Here is a 15,995-nt window from a genome sequence, read left to right on the forward strand (position 1 = left end):
TTCCCTTCCAAGCCCTGCCGTGCGCCCAAACAGTGGTTTACCCCCACATATGAGGTATCAGCGTACTCAGGACAAATTGGACAACAACTTTCGTGGTTCAGTTTCTCCTTTTACCATTGGGAAATTAAAAAAATTGTTGCTAAAAGATAATTTTTGTGACTAAAAAGTTATGTTGTGTATTTTTTTTTTGGTGTAAAAAAACAAAAAAGCAAAAAAACAAAAAAAACAAAAAAAAAAAATGTTGATTAAAAAAAAAAAGGGAAAAAAGGAAATTGACATTTTACCCTAAAGAATTTAAAAAACAAAAAATGCAAAAAAAAAAAACAAATGTTGACGCTATTTGGTCAGTCAACCAAACTATATTACATATTTTCAAATGTTTGTTATTAATTTAATGTTTCAATAAATTATGTTTTTGGTTGACAAAATAATTGCTTATGGTGGATTCATTTGATATGTTTTTAATAATTGTAAATAAAAACACACCACACGTTTGAACGTATAAACATTGAGTTTATTACACCACATATACCAAAGTGTATTTAACTAATTATGAAGTTGGTGGTAATAAAAAAACATAATACACAAACATTTATCACCAAGAACTGAAATAAAAGTTCACACAATGTTATCTTGCCAGGGCACCATACCCACAGGTGAAACAAAATACTCAGCAAAGTTGTCCCTCATTCTGGTAACAGAACCGGCAAAACGTACAGAGCTGCTATGGTAATCCCACAGGGTGGTCTCCAAATCCTCATCATCCACGGAAACGGGCTCCTTGGAAAGTACATAGTTATGGAAAATCACGCAGGCCTTCACAACCTCATCCACAGTTCGTATGTGCAGAGTTATGGCGGTGAGCAGTACGCGCCACTTTGAAGTGAGAATGCCGAATGCACACTCCACCACTCTTCTTGCTCTTGTTAAGCGATAATTGAACACTTTTTTCGTTCTGGTCAAGTTTCGGCTTGAGTACGGTTTGAGGAGATGTGGGAACAACTGAAAGGCGTCATCACCCACACAGACATACAGCATAGGTGGTCCTGTTGTTCCCGGGAGTGGTCTGACTAGTGGAAAGTCGTATGTATCGCCATACAAACAACGGCCCATCGGTGAAGTTTTGAACACTTGGGAGTCGTTGGACCGTCCATAGGCTCCAATGTCCACAGCCAGAAATTTGCAGTTGGCATCTGCTATGGCCATGAGTACGATAGAAAAGTACTTCTTGTAGTTGTAGTACTCCGAGCCTGTTCCTGCCGGTTTTGCTATACGGATGTGTTTCCCATCGACTGCCCCCAAGCAATTAGGGAAATGACACACTTTTTCAAACTGTTCTGCATTCTGCAGCCAGATGTCCCTTGTTGGTTGTGGAATGTACTCCGTGTGCAAGGTATCCCATATCGCCTGGCAGGTCACTTTCACTATTCCGGAAATGGTCGATATTCCAAGTCGAAACTGGTAGTGTAGTGACGTTAGAGATTCTCCTGTAGCCAAGAAGCTGTGAAAAAGCAAGACAAGAGTTATAAAAGATTGTAAAGACAGCTAAATGACATTTGAAAGCAATTTAAATAAATTTATTTATTTGTTTTTAACCAATTTTAAAATGCCACTTTTTTTTGGGGGGATGATGTTGCAGTGCACATTAAACATCAACATTTTTACATCTCTGTATACATGGGCCCATACATGGGAAATATTTACATGGTCCAGAAAATGCAACGCTGTGTACAGCGCTGTATTTTGGGGACCATGTTCACTGCTGATGTTGTTTTCTATTTGTTAAAATATGCTGGCATGGCATTACATATGAGCAATTTGATAAAAAAAAATGTAACTTACCGCAGGGTCACCATCAGCCGCTCCGCCGGTGTAATGGAAGACCTCATGCGTGTGTCCTGCCTTTGGATGACATCCCCGACTTTTTCCAGCAACACATCAAAGTGCTCCTGCCTCATCCGAAGATAATTATAGAATTTCTCCGGGTTCTGCCGTAACTCCATGTACATACACGCGTGCTATCCCAGCCAGACTAAATATATATGAAATGGAGTGACTGCTAGCATCAGTAACCAAATGGTCACAATCAGCAATCAACCAATAATCATAAGGCCAGAGCAGGCATTACAATGGAGGGTAAACAACCAATGCTGAACAAGGCCATAAAGCAGTGGGACAAAAGGAAAAAAAATAGCTTTGAAAACTTTAAATCAGAAACCAAAAACAGGAAAAAACACACAGGAGTGCTGGATAAAATACCATGTGCAAAGCTTGCGAAACATGGTTCAGATCACACGCAGTCAGCACACAAATGGATGGATGGATGGATGGATAAAATACCATGTGCAAACCTTGCGAAATATGGTTCAGATCACATGCAGTCAGCACACAAATGGATGGATGGATAAAATACCTGTGTGAAGAGAAGAGAGAGAAACATCAGCTTCAATGCCATTGTCTAACTGACAAGCAACAATTTGCAATTTTTACTCTGCAACATCCATTGCTGTGTGTTTCTGGAAAACACCCATGGAGGCAAAATGATCACTACACCTGTAGATAAATTCCCAAAGGGGTATATTTCCGAAATGGGGTCACTTGAGGGAAGGAATCTGCTCTTCTAGCACTTAGGAGCTATGTATATGGAGTCCCCAAACTATTCTATTCTAGGAAAATCTGGGCGTGAGGAAATAGCGCTCCTTCCCACCCGACTCTTGCCGTGTGTAAGCAGCACTGAACAACAACATATGGAGTATTGCCACGTTCAATAGACATTGTGTGACAAATTCTGGTGTAATTTTTACCCACTTCTTGTGTAAAAATGTAAAATCTGGGGCTAAAACAAAATTTTGGTGGTAAAAATGTAATTATTTTCTCTTCACTGCACAATGGTGTCAATATGATCACTGCACCCCTAGATTAATTTATTGAGAAGTTTAGTTTGTAAAATGGGGTCACTTATGGGGGAATTCTATGCTGGCAAAATATCAGGCTGAGCCAGACGCTGGGACCGACGTCTCCGCTGAGCAGGCTCCATTGCGGCCGATGCAGAATGGGAGACCGCAGTAGACATGGTTCGAGATTCCCCCTGTGCAGCGGCGAGAACTTGACACCTAACAACATATCTCTGATTTAAGGACATAAAAGGTTTAAAATTGCTAAATTATTTAAATTTTAGTTTTCACAAAAATTGGCGTGCAAACCACCTTGGGGGTAAAGGGGTTAAGTAATGAGAAAAAAATCTAAAATTTGTATACAAATACACTTCTTGCTTTTGTCGCCATATTCCGAGACCCTAAAGTTTTTAATTATTGGGATATGGTGTTGTATGAGGGCTTATTTTTTGTATCCTAAGTTAACGTTTTTACCTAAACCATTTTGTGGCAGGGAAGATATTTTCTTTGCATCTTATTGCATTTTATTGCACGGTTGAGGTGACCAAAAAAATTAATAAATAAATAAGTTTGCCATTTTGATATTCCTCGCATTACGCCATTTACTGATCGGATTAATTTACTTTATATTTTGATAGATTAGACTTTTACAAATGTAGCGATACCAAATATGTGTATTTTTTACTAGATGGTGGCCCGATTCTAAAGCATCGGGTATTCTAGAATATGTATGCATGTATGTATGTACGTATATAGCAGTCACATAGCATATAGCACAGGCCACGTAGTATATAGGAGCCATGTAGTATATAGCAGACAAATACTACGTGGCCTGTGCTATATATTATGTGGCTGCTATATACATACATATTGTGGAATACCCAATGAGTTAATATAGGCCACTCAGTATATAACAGTGGCCACGCAGTATATAACACAGCCCACGCAGTATATAACACTGGCTGTTATGATCAGGTGACCTTGGAGCAGCATGAAAACTTTCACTGGAGTAGGTGGTAACTATACTGACCGCAAACCCTGATCTTAACACCGCAACTAGAAGTAGCCGTGGGGTGTGCCTAACAAATCCTAGACACCTCGACACAGCCGGAGGACTAAATACCCCTATAGATGGAAATAGGAATACTATCTTGCCTCAGAGCAGAACCCCAAAGGATAGGCAGCCCCCCACAAATATTGACTGTGAGTAGTAGAGGAAAAGACACACGCAGGCAGGAAACAGGATTTAGCAAATGAGGCCACACTAGCTAAATAGGAAAGGATAGGACAGGATACTAAGCGGTCAGTATTAAAAATCCTTCCAAAAGTATCCACAGCAGAAAATACAAAAACTCCACCATCTAACTAAAGATGTGGAGCGTATATCTGCAACTCCAGAGAATCCAATAAGACTGAGAAAACACTGACACAGTCTAAGCTGGACAAGAGAAAAACAAATGAATAGCACAGAATATAAGCACATTGCATGTGTGCCACAGAAAAAGAAACAAACACTTATCTTTGCTGAATTGGCAGCTAAGCAGGAGAAGCCAGAAAGTGATCCAACACTTCACAAGAAACATTGACAACTGGCAAGGACTAATGAATCCTGCACACCTAAATATCCCAGTCAGAACTGCAATCAGCAGATACACCTGGCCAGGACTGCGACTCAGAGCCAACTGCATTCCCACCTACAACCACTGGAGGGAACCCAGAAGCAGAATTCACAACAACTAGCCACGTAATATATAGCACAGCCCACATAGTATCTAACACTGGCCAGGTAGTATCCAGCAGCCACGCGGTAAATAACACAGCCCATGTAGTATATAGCATTGTGGGCACCATATCCCTGTTAAAAAAAAAATAATTAAAATAAAAAATAGTTATATACTCACCTGCCGGGATCCAGCAAAGCTGTGCCAATGCGCGCGCGGCTGCCGCCATCTTCCGTTCCCAGGATGCATTGTGAAATTATGCTGCATAGGCAGCATCAATAGTAAAAAGTTGGGGACACACAGGGTTAATAGCAGCGTTAACGGAGTGCGTTACACCGCGGCATAACGCGGTCCGTTAACGCTGGCATTAACCCTGTGTGAGCACTGACTGGAGGGGAGAATGTGGGCGCCGGGCACTGACTGCAGGGGAGTAGGGAGGGACTAATTCTCGGCCGGACTGTGCCCGTCGCTGATTGGTCGCGGCAGCCAGGACAGGCAGCTCGCGAGACCAATCAGCGATGCAGGATTTCCGTGACGGAAGTTGCCGACAGACAGAAGGACAGACAGAAAGACGGAAGTACCCCTTAGACAATTATAGTAGATTGTTTTAATGCAATTATCAATGCTGCTATAGAAGCTGGGGGTCCCCCAAGAGAGTGGGAACCCTGGGCAATTGCCTAGTTTCTCTTCCCCTACCACCGACCCTGCTCTACGCCGGCACTCAGATTCAGACATCTCAAACATAATGAAATGGTTTGGGAGCAGCTTGATTATTCGATATTAAAAACCTGTCCAACAAGCCATTTTGTGGGATAAGCTTCTGAAAACATGGAGTTACATTTACTGCAGATAAACTCAACACGCTGACAGCTAGAACTGTGAAAAGCTGGAATTACTGCAAATGGATGATTCTTAGATGAAAGAAAAATCCAAAGTGCTATTTTTAAGTTTTCGTTGAAAATGTAAAACATTTTGATTCCAAGCACATAGGTTTTAAATAAAAAATATATAGCTTTCTCTATGTATTCCTTCTAAATGTATTGAACTTTAAATGCAAAGCTACAATTAAACAGTAAGTACAATATATAGCTGGTTTGCAAGCCCAGAATCCCAAAATAGACACAATACAAGTAGAAAACTTTAGGCATACCTGGAGGAAAACATTATTCATAGAAATTCTGCTTTAAGACATTTTCATGAAGGACTTGTAATCTCTCCTGACAGGCATAAGGTAGTAAATGCTTATATGCTCTACAAAAAAAAAAACAATATTCCTTGTGGAAATCTATAGAAAATATTACACAATGTCAGCATCGATTAGACAATGTCAGACTGAAGGAATATACCCCATTTACAAGGGAAATGGTAACTGCTTCCAATTTATTCCTACATTTCCTTGAATTATAATAGGGGGATAGCACACTCCAGATTGCAAAGGAAGAATTATCCATAAAGGCTATTTTATGAGGAAATCAGGAACTTACCAAGATAGTCATGTCAGGAGAGACAGATCTTATTTAAGCAGATATAAATATTTTTTAATTCCTTTCCATTTCTGCTTAAAACTTATTTTCTCTCCATATCTGCCATGAGGGGTTTGTCTTAGGCCGCTGTTAGTTGGCAGAATAAATTGGAACAAGACTGGAACGCAGTGCAGATTGGCTGGTGACTCTCCCGACGCAAGTATGATAGCTACATAAAACTACATGAAGCTGCCACGCTCAGGTCGAGAGTTCAGCTGGTTTGTCCGTTCACTGTGCTTTCCGATATTGCTTCAATTTATATGACCATCTGACTGCGCTGTTCGAGTGAAACTAGGGAAATAGGAAGTAAGCCAAAATCTTCCAACCTGTACTCCATCTTGCCATCTCACGGCAGGCTATTTTAGGGCTAATTCAGATGTTAGTTTTTCTTGTACAAGTGATATTTGCGTTTTTCACGGACAGAACTTGTACTTTTGATAATCTATGACTTCGTTCACATGCCTCATCTATTCCTCGGCCTGAGTGGTCTGTAAAAAAAAAATCAGAGGCATGTCAACTTTTGATCCATGCCTTGGATCAATTTCACCAATGCAAGTCTATGGATCAGTGAAAAAGATCGCACAACACCCGTATGCCCTCCCGTTTCCTGTCTTCATGGACTATTTGATAGAAGAAGCTTGAGAAACCTCCAGCAGTTTTATTTCACATCTGAGAAAAATTGATGAAACTCTGATCAAACTCTGATGGTCAAAGGTGATAAACTGACCAATTTCTGATGACTCTAGTCAAAAACACTGATGAAGCTCAGACCTATTTTTGCACACGAGAAAAACCACTGAGGTCTGAATATGGCCTTCCACACAGAGGGAGTGAAACCACAACTCTTTTGGAGGGGATGAGGTTTCTGAACAATAACACATCTCACAACCAGGAAAACGGGGACTGCAGTCTGCAAGTTCAAAGGTATTTTTTTATTACTGAACTTTCTGAAGGTCCATGCATTTTTTAATACTACTAAACCTTATAATTTACTCCAGAATCAGTGGCAGAAACTGAGGTTGACACTCAAATTTCTGCCACAGATGTGCAGTAACATGTGCTTCAGATCCACGAGAATGAGCAACATACTGTATAATGGGGCTTGTCAGCAAGTGACGAAATTCATAAGCTTTTTTGTGCAGAATCATCGATAACAAGTAGCATGCACTTTTCATGGAATTATTTTAACGTGCCCTGTACAATAATTTTAGCAGATTTTTTTTCACTCCATTTGACCAAAGTTCTAAAAATCTCACTCGCACGTATAAGGGCGAATTGTTTTTAGGGTTGATGTGGCTTTGCTGGCAGAATCAGTGCTAAAATCTGTGTCAAATCCTGAACATATGAAAAGCTACCAAAACAGATGCATTCAAACTAAATAATCCAGTCAAATACAAACCTGTGCCAGAGACAAAACAAACACACAAAGTCTACAGTTAGCATAATATAAATGAATGTGCCTAACCATAAAAGAAAACTAAAGATGAAAAATGTGTGAAGAGTTTGACTATGTTTCGCCACCACGTAAGAGATAGACAGTAATTATAGAAAAGAATCAGACAGAGCTTTGTCACAGATGCCAAAAAAACCTGGAGAACATAGGTCATCCTGTCAAAAATGAAAGCATGAAACAATGATGAAAAACCAGCTAACCAGTTACACAAACTGCAAGAGTTTCATTCATTCCCTGGACACCAATAACAGCAAAAATTGAAAAAAATAAAACCTAACAAAGCCTGAAGACATTGCTGTACTCTAGTCTAGTGTGATTGATTGCTAGTCTATACACGAATATGTTTCTTTATATGCAATGCTTCCCAACTGCTGAAATATTGCACTTCTATTCACTCTTAGGCCATGTTCACACTATGCGGTTTTTACTGCGGAACCGCGGCGATTTTGCCGCTGCGGGTCCGCAGCTGTTTTCCATGCAGGGTACAGTACAATGTTACCCTATGGAAAACAGAAACCGCAGTGCACATGATGCGGAAAAACCCGAAAAAAACCGCGCAGAATTGCTGCGGAAAAAAGGAAGGACCATGTCACTTCTTTGTGCAGAATCGCAGCGATTCTGCACCCATAGAAATGCATTGATCCGCTTACTTCCCGCATGGGGCTGTGCACACCATGCGGGAAGTAATGCGGATAATGTGCGGGTTATACCCGGGGTGGAGGAGAGGAGACTCTCCTCCAGGCCCCGGGAACCATATTTGTATTAAAAAAAAGAATTTAAAATAAAAAATCATGATATACTCACCTCTGAAGTCTCAGCGCTGCACGCGGCCGTCCGGTCTCAGGTTTGCTATGCGACCAGGACCTTCGGTGACGTCGCGGTCACATGACCGTCACGTCACCGAAGGTCCTGGTCGCACAGCATCTTTGGAACCGGACCGCCGCCTGCAGCGCCCAGGAGATCGGGACGTCAGAGGGTGAGTATATCATCATGATTTTATTATTTTTAACATTACTATTGATGCTGCATATTGCTGCATATGCAGCATCAATAGTAGGGGTAAATCCCGCAGCGGAACCCGCAGCGGAACCCGAAGGACAAACAGCGATAAATCTGCAGGGATAACCGCAGCGGGTTTGCCCTGCAGATTTATCAAATCCGCTGCGGGAGAACCCGCAGGATAAAAAGGAACGTGTGAATGTGGCCTTAAAGATTGGGATATACAGCCCAACAACTTTCATTTACATTGAGTGAAAAGGGTGATGCATCTTCTGAGTATTTCCATCCACTGTTAAAGAAAATTATTAGAAAGCAAGGATTGATGAAGAGACACATATTCAAATGATTAACATCTCTAAACTTCTACACCCGTGCTGTAAGGGCCCATTTAGAGAGGTTTATAAAAGTGAGCAAGCAATCCCAAGGATGCTCATTCTTGATTATTGGCCAGTGTAAACCAACGGCAATAACCTGATGAAGAAGCAAGACTCTTGTCTGTCATGCGAGATGACTTAAAACTTATTTAGCCCCTTTACCCCCAAGGGTGGTTTGCACGTTAATGACCGGGCCAATTTCTACATTTCTGACCACTGTCACTTTAAGAGGTTATAAACCAGAGGTTGGTTCCAAGTAAAAAACTACAGCGTTGACATAACTCAGACTGTACATTGTTTCCAGATGGGAGAGATTGGTGGAAACAACCTTGCAAAGATTGAAAAAAAAAAAAATCCAACTGTAGGTAAAAGGGTAAAATAATCTGCAGATATTAATTTTTTTTTAAAGGGATATTCCTAATTATTATACAATGGTGTAAATACACTCAGTTATGGGGTCAAATCTCCTTCCTCATTTTTACTGTCAAATTGGCACTGCTGTACAGTGAGCTGCCCCGCTCACATACATAGGGCTGTGTTGCACTTCCCTACACTGCAAATAGCTGGCAGTGCTGCTGTGGAGGGGAAAAAAATGCTGCCGCCCCTGTTCTTTTGCAAAGTCCTGACAATCCGACCCCTTCTGATCAGTAAGTAAAATATCATTATGTTTAATGTTGGGGGATCTCCTTTAGGCTGGAGTCACACACAACACAAATTAAAAAAAAAAAAATCAATTTCACACGGACGACAATTGCAGAAATGTTCCCTGAACAGTGATCCGTATGTCATCCGTGATCGGTGTGCAGTGCAAGGATACGATTTTCTTGCATGTAAGCATCTGTGTGACATCCATATGGCGAGATCTTCTCGCCGGCTTGCAAAATGGACATATAATGGATCCATGGGCTCAAATATTCATGAAAACACACACACACACACATATATATATATATATATATATATATATATATATATATATAGTGAGACACATACATCCCTGTGTTCATCATCCCATTAAATACATTTACATCTGACCTGCTTGATTATCCTGAAATTGCCTGTGCCCCTGACAACCAATATGCGAAAATTTTGCACAGGCCAAGTTATTGAGAAATTTTATTTCTTGTATTTTATTAATATTTAAAAAAACATTTTTTACTGATTACCCCCTTTACCCCCAAGGGTGGTTTGCACGTTAATGACCGGGCCAATTTTTACAATTCTGACCACTGTCCCTTTATGAGGTTATAACTCTGGAACGTTTCAACGGATCCTGATGATTCTGACATTGTTTTCTCATGACATACTGTACTTCATAACAGTGGTAAAATTTCTTTGATATTACCTGCGTTTATTTGTAAAAAAAAAAAAAAAACAAAACGGTAATTTTGCGAAAATTTTGAAAATTTCGCAATTTTCCAACTTTGAATTTTTATGCAATTAAAATCACAGAGATATGTCACACAAAATACTTAATAAGTAACATGTCCCACATGTCTACTTTACATCAGCACAATTTTGGAACCCAAATTTTTTTTGTTAGGAAGTTATAAGGGTTAAAAATTGACCAGCAATTTCTCATTTTTACACCATTTTTTTTTTTTTAGGGACCACATCTCATTTGTGACACCATTCTAAAAACTGCACCCCTCAAGATGCTCAAAACCACATTCAAGAAGTTTATTAACCCTTCAGGTGTTTCACAAGAATTTTTGGAATGTTTAAATAAAAATGAACATTTAACTTTTTTTCACAAAAAATTTAATTCAGCTCCAATTTATTTTATTTTACCAAGGGTAACAGGAGAAAATGGACCCCAAAAGTTGTTGTATAATTTGTCATGAGTACGCCGATACCCCATATGTGGGGGTAAACCACTGTTTGGGCGCATGACAGAGCTCGGAAGCGAAGGAGCGCCATTTGACTTTTCAATGCAAAATTGACAGGAATTGAGATGGGACGCCATGTTGCGTTTGGAGAGCCACTGATGCGCCTAAACCCCCCACAAGTGACACCATTTTGGAAAGTAGACCCCCTAAGGAACTTATCTAGAGGTGTGGTGAGCACTTTGACCCACCAAGTGCTTCACAGAAGTTTATAATGCAGAACCGTAAAAATATAAAATCATATTTTTTCACAAAAATTATCTTTTCGCCCCCAATTTTTTATTTTCCCAAGGGTAAGAGAAGAAATTGGACCCCAAAAGTTGTTGTACAATTTGCCCTGAGTACGCTGATACCCCATATGTGGGGGGGGACCACCGTTTGGGTGCATGGGAGGGCTCGGAAGGAAGGAGCGCCATTTGGAATGCAGACTTAGATGGAATGGTCTGCAGGCATCACATTGCGTTTGCAGAGCCCCTAATGTACCTAAACATTAGAAACCCCCCACAAGTGGCCCCATATTGGAAACTAGACCCCCAAGGAACTTATCTAGATGTGTTGTGAGAACTTTGAACCTCCAAGTGTTTCACTACAGTTTATAACGCAGAGCCGTGAAAGAAAAAAAAAAAAAAAAAAAATTGTTCCCACAAAAATTATTTTTAGCCCCCAGTTTTGTATTTTGCCAAGGGTAACAGGAGAAATTGGACCCCAAAAATTGTTGTCCAGTTTGTCCTGAGTACGCTGATACCCCATATGTTGGGGTAAACCCCTGTTTGGGCGCACAGGAGAGCTCGGAAGGGAAGGAGCACTGTTTTACTTGCTCTGAGCAGGCACTTGGTAAGCCACCTCCCTCCCTGCAGGACCCGGATGCCGCGGCCATTTTGGATCCGGGCCTGCAGCGAGGAAGGAGGAAGGAGACCCTCAGAGCAACGCGATCACATCGCGTTGCTGCGGGGGTCTCAGGGAAGCACGCAGGGAGCCCCCTCCCTGCGTGATGCTTCCCTATACCGCCGGCACACCGTGATCATGTTTGATCGCAGTGTGCCGGGGGTTAATGTGCCGGGGGCGGTCCGTGACCGCTCCTGGCACATTGTGCCGGATGTCAGCTGCGATAGGCAGCTGACACCCGGCCGCGATCGGCCGCGCTCCCCCCGTAAGCGCTGCCGATCGCGTATAACGTACTTTCCCGTCGGTGGTCATACAGGCCCACCCCACCTCGACGGGATAGTATGTCATATGTCAGAAAGGGGTTAATTATGAATGTCTATTTTGAGCTCACAATCATGCCAGCCACAAAGAGGTCTGCTTGGTCTCCAGAAAAGAGAGCTACGGCTATTTGTTTTGAGGAAGGAGGGATACAATTCCAGAGAAATTGTTAGGAAGATGGGTGGTGGAGTCTCTGCTCCTGGCTTGCAAAAGCTGTGTTCGGGTTTTGCTGAGAAAGCGCGTGGACGCGAAACGTACATCGGGGTGCATCACATTTGACTTTGGGTCCGTGTTCATATTGTGGTAAGCTGTGCCTGTGTGTTTTTGTACATTTTTTACTGTGATTCAGGGATTGGTTTCCCCTTGGACTATAACTTTATTTCTGTGTATATTACATCAGGCTACACCTGCCTCATTTGCCCTTTACAAAATTGCCTTGTTTTAAGAATAAGGTATATGCACATTATGGCAGTGTTATATTTGTTGCACGTGACTCCATTTTTTCTGGGGCTTGTCCGATTTACTTCTGTTTTTATGGATGTAATTAGACTTTAATAAAATTTGTACTTTTTTTTTTCTCTTTCACTTTATACTCCGGTTTTTTCCTGTTCTCATCCCGTTTTGCTGATAGTTGCAGCATCAAAACAAAGAGTAGAAGAGGAAGGAAAAAGGCAACAATGACAGAAAAAGAAAGAATAATTGTTCGATTAGCCTTGCAAAACAGGAGAGCATCAACCAAGGAACTCAACCACTTCTTGCATGATGGAGGAGTTTCGGTGTCTGATAGAACAGTACGTCGCCCATTACTTGATGCCGGTCTGAAAGCATGAACACCAAGCAAAAAGCCATTCCTAAATCTTAAAACAGAGAATTAAGAGAATTTCCGGGGCCAAAGAACATCTTACTGGACAACTGGAGATTGGAAGAAAGTAATCTGGAGCGATGAAACGAGAATATCAATTTGTGGTAGTGATTATGTTCAGCGAATGCCAAAGGAAGGCTGTCTTCCAGAGTGTGTTGATTGTAGCTGTTATCAGTTCCTGGTACCATGTTATAACCACAGAGAACATGAGAAGTTTTGTTGAATCAATGCCAAGGAGATGCAAAGCTGTTATCGATGCTAAAGGATACCCTACTGTTACTAAAGAAAAAACACAGTGATAGCATGAAATTAACATAATATGATGTCATATTTTGATCCGACTATTATTTTGTATTATGGTAACCTTTTTTCTATGTAGAGGTGTTCTAATCTACCTTAGACTACTTCTGGCATTATTATTATAAACACCTTGTATGATTCGCATGCTAAAATCTTTAAAAAAATAGCAAAAATTTAAAGTGTATCCACAATTTTGGCGACTAGTGTAGTATTTCTCCTAGAGAATTACTACAATTAGGCTAGGGTCACATTGCGTTAGTGCAATCAGTTTAGCGCTAGCGGATTGCGCTAACGCAATGTTTTTTATGGGGCCGCGTTCGGGGTCGCGGTAACGTCCCCGCTCTCGCAGATCCCCGATCTGCGAGAGCGGGGAACGGACCGCGGGCGCGCCTCGGACGCTGCAAGCAGCGTCCGCGGCGCGCCAGGAATCTCCGGCGCGTCGCTAGCGCGTGCCGAACATGGCACGCGCTAGTGTAGCGCGTTCCCATTAGCGTGAATGGGCGCGTTAACGGCCGCGTTGCACGGCGTTAATTTCGCCGTGCAACGCTGTCCGTTTAACGCGGTCCCATAACGCAATGGGAACCCAGCCTTACACCTGTTTTGTTGCACACATTTTTATTTCCTTAGTGCGTTTAGGAGAAACACAAAAAAATAAAGCCAAAAAAGGCAAATTGGACATCATTTCACATAAAATCCCAAAAATGGGCCGGACAAAATTGTTTGCACCCTCAACTTAATATTTGGTTCCACACCTTTTGGAATAAATAATTGCAATCGATCGTTTCCTATAACCATTCACAAGCTTCTTACACCTCTCAACTTGAATTTTGGAACACACTTCTTTTACAAACTGCTCCAGGTCTCTCATATTTGAAGGGTGCCATCTCCTAACAGCAATTATAAGATCTCTCCACAGGTGTTCAATGGGATTTAGAGCCAGATTCATTGCCGGCCACTTCAGAACTCTCCAGCGCTTTGTTTCCATCCATTTCTGGGTGCTTCTTGAAGTATATTTGGGGGCATTGTTCTGCCTGAAGACCCATGACCTAAGAAGCAAACCCAGAGCTTTCTGCAACCCAAAATCCTCTAGTAATCTTTAGATTTCATGATGCCTTGCACAGTCAAGGCAACCAGAGCCAGAGGCAGCAAAACAACCACAAGAGATCTCTGAACCTCCGCCATATTTTCTTTAACCCCTATCTGACCTCGGACGGGATAGTACATCCGAGGTCAGATCCCCTGCTTTGATGCAGGGCTCCGCGGTGAGCCCGCATCAAAGCCGGGACATGTCAGCTGTTTTGAACAGCTGACATGTGCCCGTAATGGGCGCGGGCAGAATCGCGATCTGCCCACACCTATTAACTAGTTAAATGCCGCTGTCAATCACAGACAGCGGCATTTAACTAACGCTTCCGGCCGGGTGGCCGGAAATGACGTCATCGACGACCCCCGTCACATGATCGGGGGTCGGCGATGCGTCTCCATTGTAACCATAGAGGTCCCTTTCGACCCAATCAAAATAAATCAATAAAAAAATATAAAATCTACACATATTTGGTATCGCCGCGCTCAGAATTGCCCGATCTATCAACTAAAAAAAAGCATTAACCTGATCGCTAAACAGCGTAGCGGGAAAAAAATTCAAAACGCCAGAATTACGTTTTTTTGGTCGCCGCGACATTGCATTAAAATGCAATAACGGGCGATCAAAAGAACGTATCTGCACCGAAATGCTATCATTAAAAACGTCATCTCGGCACGCAAAAAATAAGCCCTCAACCGACCCCAAATCACGAAAAATGGAGACGCTACGGGTATCGGAAAATGGCGCAATTTTTTTTTTTTTTTTTTTTTTTTTTAGGAAAGTTTGGAATTTTCTTTCACCACTTAGATAAAAAAATAACCTAGTCATGTTAGGTGTCTATGAACTCGTAGTGACCTGGAGAATCATAATGGCAGGTCAGTTTTAGCATTTAGTGAACCTAGCAAAAAAGCCAAACAAAAGACAAGTGTGGGATTGCACTTTTTTTGCAATTTACCGCACTTGGAATTTTTTTCCCGTTTTCTAGTACACGACATGCTAAAACCAATGATGTCGTTCAAAAGTACAACTCGTCCCGCAAAAAATAAGCCCTCACATGGCCAAATTGACGGAAAAATAAAAAAGTTATGGCTCTGGGAAGGAGGGGAGTGAAAAACGAACACGGAAAAACGAAAAATCCCAAGGTCATGAAGGGGTTAAGGCCGGGATCACACATACGTGAGATACGGCCGAGTCTCGCAGGTGAAATCCCTCCTCTGGCACCGGCACTTGGGAGCGGAGCGTGCAGCTCCATGTATTGCTGTGCGGCTGCACGCTCCGCTCCGGAGTGCCGGTGCCAGAGCTTGGTTTTAACCTGCGAGACTCGGCCGTATCTCGCTGTAGTGACTCCGGCCTTACACAAACACTCTTTGTAAGAACACACAATTTAGCTTGTGTAATCTTCTATTCATCTTTGAGTGACTTCAAATGGTAACTTGCAACATTGTGAAAGTTTCCTTTTAAACACTGTATCTTTCATGGGAGGTGATAGCTGTGATATTGGGCCATCATCTGACTAACAGCTGCAAGTGGAGTGTGGAGTGGGGCTCAGCCTGTAGTTGTTAACCTGTTAAATGCTATTATCATTCTGTCAAAATGGTACTTACATAATGAAGCCCGGGGGGAGTTCTTGCGGTTCTAAGTGTCCATTGGCGCACCACCATGTGATTATACAACTCTAATGGCCTACCTTCACAGC

General features: G+C 41.9%; 1 protein-coding gene and 1 long non-coding RNA gene across 2 annotated transcripts in view; both read right to left on the bottom strand.

Moving 5' to 3' along the window:
- Window positions 1-15,995, bottom strand: part of LOC138637988 (uncharacterized) — a 155,033-nt gene that overhangs the window by 112,395 nt on the left and 26,643 nt on the right. The gene's annotated exons all lie outside the window — the stretch shown is intronic.
- On the bottom strand, window positions 496-2,413 carry LOC138637987 (uncharacterized). The gene is made up of 2 exons (XM_069726922.1): window positions 1,843-2,413; window positions 496-1,501 (listed from the first exon to the last, which is right to left on the bottom strand). The coding sequence occupies exons 1-2, from the start codon at window positions 2,007-2,009 to the stop codon at window positions 619-621; spliced, it is 1,050 nt and encodes a 349-aa protein (XP_069583023.1). The 5' UTR covers window positions 2,010-2,413; the 3' UTR covers window positions 496-618.

Source organism: Ranitomeya imitator, chromosome 5, assembly GCF_032444005.1.
Source record: "Ranitomeya imitator isolate aRanImi1 chromosome 5, aRanImi1.pri, whole genome shotgun sequence".
NCBI lineage: Eukaryota > Metazoa > Chordata > Amphibia > Anura > Dendrobatidae > Ranitomeya > Ranitomeya imitator.